General features: G+C 37.0%; 1 protein-coding gene across 1 annotated transcript; it reads right to left on the bottom strand.

The window, feature by feature from the left end:
• Positions 1 to 58: 58 nt before the first annotated feature.
• LOC134313887 (cadherin-related tumor suppressor) lies at positions 59 to 8869 on the bottom strand. The gene is made up of 2 exons (XM_062994714.1): positions 6476 to 8869; positions 59 to 2524 (listed from the first exon to the last, which is right to left on the bottom strand). Exons 1-2 carry the CDS (start codon positions 8867 to 8869, stop codon positions 80 to 82), a joined length of 4839 nt encoding a protein of 1612 aa, XP_062850784.1. The 3' UTR covers positions 59 to 79.
• Between the last annotated feature and the right edge of the window lie 922 nt (positions 8870 to 9791).

Here is a 9791-nt window from a genome sequence, read left to right as displayed (position 1 = left end):
AAATACATTTACAAGTAAAGTAAATAAGTTTAAAAGTAAGACAAATTAAGAACCTGGTTGTAATTACCAATTTATTGGATTATGATTTATGTTTAGGGAAAAGTCCTACCTGCAGAGTGGATGCAGCTGAGTCACTAGGCTCGCTTAGTCCTGTGCTCCTTGGAATGCTGGACACAACATACCTTGTCCCTTTTGGCACAGGCTGTCTAACTACCAGCTTTCCTTTTCTGGTTTCAGCTAGAAACAAGCTATACCAGTAGGCATCATTGGAAACAAGAGTTGAATCAGCGATTGTAGAGTTCCTCTCACTGATCACACTGTTCCTACTGGGAGGAGCAGCTTTGGTGTGCTTTGTTTTCTGACACTTTAGTACGATGGTCACAAAGATGGTAATAAGTAACAAAAAGGACACAGATCCCAGTCCGATCACCAGATACAAGTTTAAATCAGAAAATAAGTCATATTCTAATGACTCCTTCGTCATATCAGCATATGGTTTAGGTACAGTCTCCACTGTGGATAGTTTGATGGTAACTGTAGCAGAGAGAGAGGGTTCTCCGTTGTCCTTGGCGATCACCACTAGCCTTTGGTGGCGTGAGTCTCTGTAACTGAACATCCTCATAGTCCGGATCTCTCCGTTGTACTGGTCCAAACTGAATAGAGAAGCATCAGTATTCTGAAGAAACTGGTAGGTAATACGGGAGTTGTGTACTGAGTCTGTGTCAATAGCAATAACTTTGGAAATTAGAGTTCCTTTATCTGTGGATCTTGGTATCCTTTCTTCCACCACTGAGCCGTGCGCTCGCCATGGTGACACTATAACTGGTGTGTTGTCATTCTGGTCCGTGATAATAATGTGAACGGTAACGTTACTACTGAGTGAAGGAACACCAGAGTCTCTGGCTTCAATGTGAAACTGGAACTCTTTTTCTATCTCATAATCAAAAGTTTTTAATGCGTTAAGTCCACCGTTCTCTGGGTTAATAGAGAACAGCATCGACATTGAAGTGTTCACTACTTCTTTTTCAACTATAAAATACACTAGATATTGATTTTCATGGAGATCTGGGTCAATGGCTGTTATGGAACCTACCAAAGCACCAGGTACATTATTTTCTTCAACTTTTATTGTATAAAACGTTTCTGGAAACTTTGGAACGTTATCGTTAACGTCCAGCAGTTCTAGAGTAAGAGTTTCATTATCAGATAACTGAGGAATTCCCCTGTCAGTAACAGTAAACGTTATATCGTATTCTGAAACCTTTTCACGATCCAAAGTTTCAGATACTACAAGCTCATAATAGTTGACAGATGACTCTTTTAACGAAAAGGGCAATTCATCGGAAATGTGTAGATCAGTTTGACCATTTTCTCCAGAATCTTTATCACTTACACTAATTACTGCTATAACTGTGCCCACAGCTGTGTCTTCTTTAACCGCATTTGAAAAAGATCGTATTGAAATTTCGGGGTAATTGTCATTTATGTCTGTAACCATAACAGTTACTTTACACTGACCTGATAATGCACGAATACCATTATCCCTTGCTATAATCTCCATATCATAAATTCGGAAATCTTCGTAATTAATTACTTCTTTAACTCGTATCTCACCACTTTTAGGGTTTAATTTAAAAGCCTCCTGAGATTTTTCTGACGTATACAGACCAAATGAGTATGTCAAATCAGAGTTAGAGCCCTCATCTAGGTCTGTTGCATTTACTTTAATGACGAGACTTCCTATGGGAGAGTTCTCTGTTACATTTATTATGTAGCTCTCTTGATCAAACCTAGGTGCGTTGTCATTTGAATCTTGCACTCTTACAATGATGCTAGCTGTTCCTGAGCGCGCCGGAACTCCACCATCCACAGCAGTCAGTATTAAATTGTGGACAGATTGTAATTCACGGTCTAATACCTTTTTTAAAATCAAATCGGCAAATTTCGAACCGTCTCTCCCAGACTGTATCTCTATCTCAAAATGTTCACTTTCACTTAAATAATATGTTTTTACCGAGTTTAAGCCAACGTCGGAATCCACCGCATTGCTCACAGAAAATCTTTCACCAGCAGGTGTGGATTCTAAGATATCCAGATGAATAACATCTCGTCGAAAATGGGGGTTATTGTCGTTTATATCAGTTATTTCTAATTCAATGTAAAATATACGCACTGGATTTTCAACTATCAATTCCATTTTAAGAAAACAGGTAGTTTTAGCAAGACACAGATGTTCACGATCAATTTTTTTCAGTATGTAAAGCTCCCCTTTCTCTTTGTTTATGTCAAGATATTTTTGATTCGCTATAACTTCTAATCGAACCTTTCGTTGAGTTAAAGTCTCTATGCTCAGTCCTATATCGGTGGCTAAATTTGCAACTACGGAACCTTCTTCCAGCTCCTCGGGTATAGTGTAGTGGATCACAGCCAACGATGCATGAATCACAGCAGAGAATGAGATAATGACCAGGACGTACCTTCTCAAACACTGAGCGTTAATATGAATTCCCATTGTCTTAATATACTGTTAAGTCCAGCTTGAATTAATACAATTCCTACATGAGCATTAGATTCCAGCAACGAGGTTGAACGTATTTTGCTTAATAGCAGTGTGTTTGTGTAAAATAAAACACTTTTGCTTATAGGCTAATGTAAATTCTGTAACGCATACGATGCTCTCCGATCCCGCAATGATGCAATTGTCTCAACACGCCCAGTGAAACGATGAGATTTTTTGGAACACAGCGCCGCTATGTGTACGATGTCATATACACCACAACACTGAACATGATCGAGCGGTCAGTGACAATAAATCCTTTTAAATGCTTTATTAAAGCTGTAATAATAATAATAATAATAATAATAATAATAATAATAATAATAATAATAATAATAAGCTAAGTAAGCTGGTAAGCTAAGCAACTGGGATAAAACAGTACCACAAATTCCCGTTTTCAGAAAAGTTGGCACACTCTCTACAATGCAATAAAAACCAAAAGTTGTAACTTGAAATTTTTTTCCAATGCTTTCAATGACAAACTTCTTATTGTAAAATATAAACAAATTTAGAAAATAGTGCTTGCAACACACTTAAAATAGCTGGGACAGACACATGTTTACCACTTGGTCACATCTCGTTTTCCAGTTAATTGTTTGGGAATTGAAAATACTTATGTATTGTTGCAGTGGATTTTTTTGCCCATTCTTGTTGTAAACAAGACATAAACTGTCTTATTATGAACAGCTTATTATCCACTTCATAATGTGCCTTACATTTAGGAGACAGATCAGCACACACATTCTATGTCTACAAAGCCATGCTGTTGTAACTTGTGCAGAATGAGGCCTGGCATTGTCCTGCTGAAACAGACAAAGAGTTCCTGCAAAAAGATGTCATCTTGTCAGTAGCATATGCCTCTCCAAAATAGTAATAATGGCCTCCGCATCTATGGTATCTTCACATATATGCAGATCACCCAAGCCATGGGCACTGATGCACCTCCATACCATCACAGATGCACATATCTTTTGGGCCATCTCAGGTGACTTTATGCCTAGAGAACTCACCAGCATTTTTGCACAAAATTAATATTTGGCTTCCTCTTTGCATAATACAGTTTCAGGGTTGCAGCGGCGGCCTGTGTTAAGTGAAAATTATTTTTCAAAGTACTTTTGAGCCCATGTGGCTATCATCATGATGTCCATCATGGTAGCATAACAGTTTCTCAAACAACACCACCTGAGGGCTTGATGTTCATGCACATTCAGCAGCTGTTTCCACCATTGGCCTTGGCACTGAGATAGTCCCTTAAATGTTTTATGATATTATGAACTGAAGATGGTGCAATATTCTTTGCAATTTTGTGCTGAAAAACGTTGTCTTTAACCTGATTTATGACTTACCTTCTATATACTCAATCTTGATGACCTTGCCTGTAACTAAACCGCTAATTGTGAAACCTTCCCGAACACTGCTACTTGTATAACCATAGTCATTAGTCAGTAGTTATTTTGCCTCTATCCCAACCTTTTTTTGTGTATGTAGCAGGCGTCACATTTTTTTATTTTTTTATTTACAAGATACAAAAAGGTTCGTCAGTGAAAACAAATGTTTTCTTTGTACTTTTATCAATAGATGAATGTTCAAGTTTAACAAATAACAGTTGTTTACAGTGTAGTTTAACAAAAACAAAGTTTGTACAATGTTAGCTGTGTCTATCTCTTGTAAGTCATTTCACAATCATGCAATATTGTAATGAGTTTGGGTGTAAATTAATGATGCCCTATAATGTTTGATTTCAAAAACACAATACCAAATCCTAACATTTTCCAGGGCAACACAAAATTGTATAAACAAAAAGTTGCTGCTAAAATAACAATAACATATTTGACATACTGCTTAATGTTTTTTTAAACCTAAATAAAAATGACACCAATCAAATACATGTTTGGTGTTCAATGTCTAACACCCAATTCTTTGCCCTTAAACAGCATCCAATTATTAAGTAATGTCAGTCAGTGCTGCTGTGGTGCCACAACACTAAAAAACTAAAAACCCCTTTACAGAAAAGCTGGGGCATTCTGTAAAATGCAATAAAAAAAACAAGATTCTGTCATTTGTTAATTTTCTTGAACCTGTATTTAACTGACCAAAGTACAAAGAAAAGATTTCTAATGTTTTGCTGATACACTTGCTTTTATTTATATGCCTTCAATGCACTCAAGTTTGGACTGGTACATATTTAGCCCTGTTTTACATCACCTTTCCTTACATTATGTTTTAATAGTTTGAGAACAGAAAATATTAATTGTCTATTATTACAAAATGTTAGTGCTCAACAGTTTGCTGTCATTATTGTTTGATTCTTTCTTTTTATGATGCACCATACATTTTCAATAGGAAACAAATGTGGGCTGCAGGTAGGCAAGTCAAGCACCCACATGTTGTGTCTAAAAAGACATTCTGTTGTTGCATATGCAGAATAAAGACTGGCACTGTCTTGCTAAAATAACCACAAACTTTCCATGAAAAAATGTCAGCTTGGCAGCAAATGATTCTCTAAAATTACAAAAAATGCCTCCACTCCAATTGTATACTCACATATATGCAATTCACCCAAGGTGTGGGTGCTGATGCATCTACATACCATGACAAATGTTTGCTTTCATAGCAGTCTGAATGGTCCTTTTTGTCTTTGCCATGATGGACCTGACAACCACTTTTTCCTTGAAACAAGTTAAAAATTAGTCTTATCTCTCTTTTCCTTTATCTGAGATTAGCTTCATATAACTTTTTATTTGCTTAATAAAATTTCAGAATGCATTTCTTGGTGCAATGATAAACTTAAGTCATAATGGTATTCCAAAGTACTCCCTAACTCCTGTGGCTATATTTATCACAGTCACATGATGGTTTCTCATGCAATGCCATCTGAGGGCTTAAAGGTCATGGCTTTTGGCCTTACATGTACTGAAATTTTTCCAAATTCCCTGAATATTTTCTCAGTATTATCTATGGTAGATGGCGAAAGACAAACTACCTTCATTGTTCTGTGGAGAAATGTTTTAAACTAATTGACAATTCTCAAGTTGCAAGAGTTGCTGCAATTAAATTGAAACTTTTTGTTGGAAACTTGTTTACATTCACATAAATACTACCAAGTTGGTCAGTCAAAACAAAACAAAAAAAAATCAGTCAAATATGTAAATCAATATGAACCTATATGACAAGTGCAAGTAAGACTACAAAGACTGTCTGAAACAAGATTGTACTGAACACTAAAAAATCCACTTACATTCAACATACAATGTAGTTTAATACACCATTTGATTCATATAAGATTGATAGTAGTAACCAATAATATTTAGATAGATAATATTTTAAGTAAGATTTAGCAATTTTAAACAAATTGCTGAAGCTATGATGATACAAATCAAAGATCACGATTAAGCATCCCAGTAGTGTCTATATTGAATATAGGTTGAATGTTTAAGGCTCACAAAAACCAAACTGTCTTAAGTGTAAGTTGCTTTGAATAAAAGTGTATCTAAATTTACGGTGTACAAGTGTTTCAAAACAGAGATGGCTAAGATACTTGGTTGTCATTGTTAGGTCATTGAGCAAGGAATTAAATTCTCAGTTGCTTCTGTCATGTCGTTTGTCAAATAAGAAAATGTAAAAGTGTTGACACATGACACCAGGGAAGGACAACGACACATTTGTGCACAATTTGGACATGTTCACTGTGGGTGTACTCACTTATGTTGCCAGCCATTTATACATTAATGTTTGTGTGTTGAGTTATTTTCAGAAGACTGTAAATCTATACTGCTATTCAAGCTGTACACTGACTACTCTAAGTTATATCCAAGTTTCATGTTGTCCCATGAAAAGATATAATGAAATATTTGCAAAAATGTGAGGGGTGTACTCACTTTTGTGAGATACTGTAATGTTAATATACATTAATCCTACCTGTAGAGTGGAAGCAGCTGAGTCACTTGTCTCATTATGTCCTGTGCTCCTTGGAATGCTGGACACAATATACCTCGTCCCCTTTGGTACAGGCTGTCTAACTACCAGTTTTCCTTTTCTGGTCTCAGCTAAAAACAAACTGTACCAGTAGGCATCGTTGGAGACCAGAGTGGAGTCCGCGATGGTGGAGTTCCTTTCACTGATTACACTGTTTCTACTGGGAGGAGCAGCTTTACTGGTCTTTGGTTTCTGGCACTTTAGTACGATGGTTACCAATATGGTAATTAGTAACAGAAATGAAACTGAGCCCAGACCGATCACCAGATAAAGGTTCAAGTCTGAAAAAATGTCATATTCTGATTGCAATTCAGTCATGTCAGCATATGTTTTAAGCGCAGTCTCCATCGTGGACAGCTTGATGGTAACTGTAGCAGATAGAGGGGTTTCTCCATTGTCTTTGGCGATCACCACCAGTCGTTGGTGTCGTGAGTCTCTGTAACTGAACATTCTCATAGTCCGGATCTCTCCATTGTACTGGTCTAAGCTGAATAACGTGGCATCAGAGTTTTGAAGAAACTGGTAGGTAACACGAGAGTTGTGCACAGAATCTGTGTCTACTGCAATTACTTTGGCTATCAGAGTTCCTTTATCAGTGGATCTTGGTATTTTTTCCTCCACCACTGAGCCGTGCGCTCGCCATGGTGACACTATAACTGGTGCGTTGTCATTCTGGTCCATGATAATAATGTGAACGGTGACGTTACTGCTTAGTGGAGGAACACCAGAGTCTCTGGCTTCTACGTGGAAATGAAACTCCCTTTCTATTTCATAATCAAATGTTTTTAATGCGTAAAGGTTGCCGTTCTCTGGATTGATGGAAAAAAGCATGGACATTGAGGTGTTTATTATTTCTTTTTCTATAATGAAATACACTAGATACTGATTTTCGTGGAGATCTGGGTCATTAGCTGTCAAAGCGCTCAACAAAGCACCTGGGGGATTGTTTTCCTTGACAGATATGGTGAATACACTCTGTGGGAACTGGGGTGAGTTGTCATTAACGTCCAACAAGTGCACTATTATGGTTTCGTTATCAGACAGTGGAGGAGTTCCGTTGTCTGTTACAAATAAAGTTATTTCATATTCTGGAGTTACTTCACGGTCTAGTCGTTTTGAGACTAGCAATTCGTAGTGATAATCAGAGGACTTGTTTAAAACAAATGGTAGTTTGTTGTTGATTGTAAGATGAACTTTGCCATTATCCCCCATGTCTCTGTCACTTACACTTACTATGGCTATAACTGTCCCCACAGGAATATCCTCTTTTAAGGTGTTTTTTATAGATTTAATGGCAATCTCCGGGTAATTATCGTTTACATCCATAATGTGCACTGTTACTCTACATTGATTGGAAAGTGGGACAGGGCTGTTGTCTTTTGCTTCAATATGCATTTCAAATATTTTTATGTCCTCAAAATCAATAGTGTCTTTAATAGTTATTTCACCAGTTTTGGAATGCAAATTAAACATTTCTTGCGTTTTTTCAGACGTGTAAAGCGTAAATGTATAAGTTATTTCTGCGTTTGAGCCCTCATCCCAATCAGACGCGTTTAGTTTTGTAACAAGGGTACCGATCGGGGAATTCTCACTAATATTTACAGAGTAGACTGGGTGTTCGAAATGAGGGGCGTTGTCGTTTGTATCCAGCACACGAACAATGATGCTTGCTGTTCCAGAGCGAGTGGGCACCCCACCGTCTACTGCAATGAGTACTAGATTATGAATAGATCGTGCTTCTCGGTCTAATGCCTTTTTAAGTACCAAGTCAACATATTTTGTACCATCACTACCAGTATGTATATCTAATGTAAAATGATCGCTTTCGCTAAGTTTGTAAGTGGTCACGGTATTGGCCCCTACATCTGGGTCTTCTGCATTAGGTAGAGAAAATCTTTCACCTGGTGACGCAGCCTCTGAGACGTCCAGCTCAACCTTATTCATTCTAAAATATGGAGCATTGTCATTAATATCTGTTATTTCTAATTCAATGTTAAAAATACGCAATGGACTTTTAATTATTACATCCAGTTTGACAAAACAAGACGTCTTACCGTGGCACAGAGACTCACGGTCCATTTTTTCGAAAATGTAAAGTTCACCTGTCCTTTTATTTACATCTAGATATTTTTTTCTGTAAACAGTATCGAGTTTTACCTCTCTTTGTGCTAGTCCACCAACATCCAGACCTAGATCTGAAGCTAAATTGGCGACAATGGATCCGCGTTCCATTTCCTCCGGTATAGAGTAGCGAGTTACAGACAAAGCCGTCCTCAGTGTCACCCAAAATACAAAGAAAAACGTCACCCAGAAACTATGTCCTGACGTATTCATCATGATTGTTACTAAGGCTTTTTAAAGCTGACCTGCTGTCCAGAAAGTTCGCTCAGTTTGGTATTTATTTTACAGTGCAAACTGCAAGATGCATTTAAGGAATGCGCTATAGTCCTTTCATATGTAATTTTTGTGAGATATACTCCCTTTCAGAGTAACTGGCCCTTAGTTGGATTTACTGGCCAACAGCGACACACAGAGATCTACAGCAGTTAGATCATTTAAAGACAAAAATATATAGTCTGGTTTACCTCTGCTGTTACAATTATTGCACCAACAGTCACTGTTATCTAAATGATTTTATTCGGAATAGTATAAAGACTATTAAATGTATATATTAAAACCTCAGTGGGTGCTGAACCAATACTATATATTGCAAAGAATACGCATATGTCTGACACTGAGCTTGATGGACATCTTAATCCAAAACTATACCTATTTATATGGAGTTGAGCTATATTTGCGGCTCTAACAGCCTACGTTCTTTTGGAAAGTCTTTTTACAATATTTTGTAAAAAAAAAAAAGTGTCTATGTAATGTATGTTTTTGCCCGCTTAGCCAAATGAGCCTTTGTACGGTCAGTCACTGATGTTAGAAAAACCCACTAGCATATATTTGTGCTTCTTCAATATGAATGAGAACTGAAGTATGCAAAGAACACCCTTGCATTAGTAGTAGTTGTAGTAGTAGTAGTAATAGTAGCAGCAGTAACAGAAGTACATTTGTCTATCTCTCTTTACTCTTTCTTAATGAGGAAAAGACCAAACGCAGCTAGTCTTAATGAACTTCATTGGACTTAGTTTTAATTGTTATTTAAAAAAAAAAAAAGTACACTATATGCAACCGTGTCAAATGACGTAATAGACACCGTAGACTCCATCATATATGGACAGGCAATGATTACAGTAGTGTTTAATTGTTATGA

Source organism: Trichomycterus rosablanca, chromosome 1 (genome assembly GCF_030014385.1).
Source record: "Trichomycterus rosablanca isolate fTriRos1 chromosome 1, fTriRos1.hap1, whole genome shotgun sequence".
Classification (NCBI taxonomy): domain Eukaryota; kingdom Metazoa; phylum Chordata; class Actinopteri; order Siluriformes; family Trichomycteridae; genus Trichomycterus; species Trichomycterus rosablanca.
Note: the sequence above shows the minus strand (reverse complement) of the source record. Positions and strands in the feature narration are given on the sequence as shown.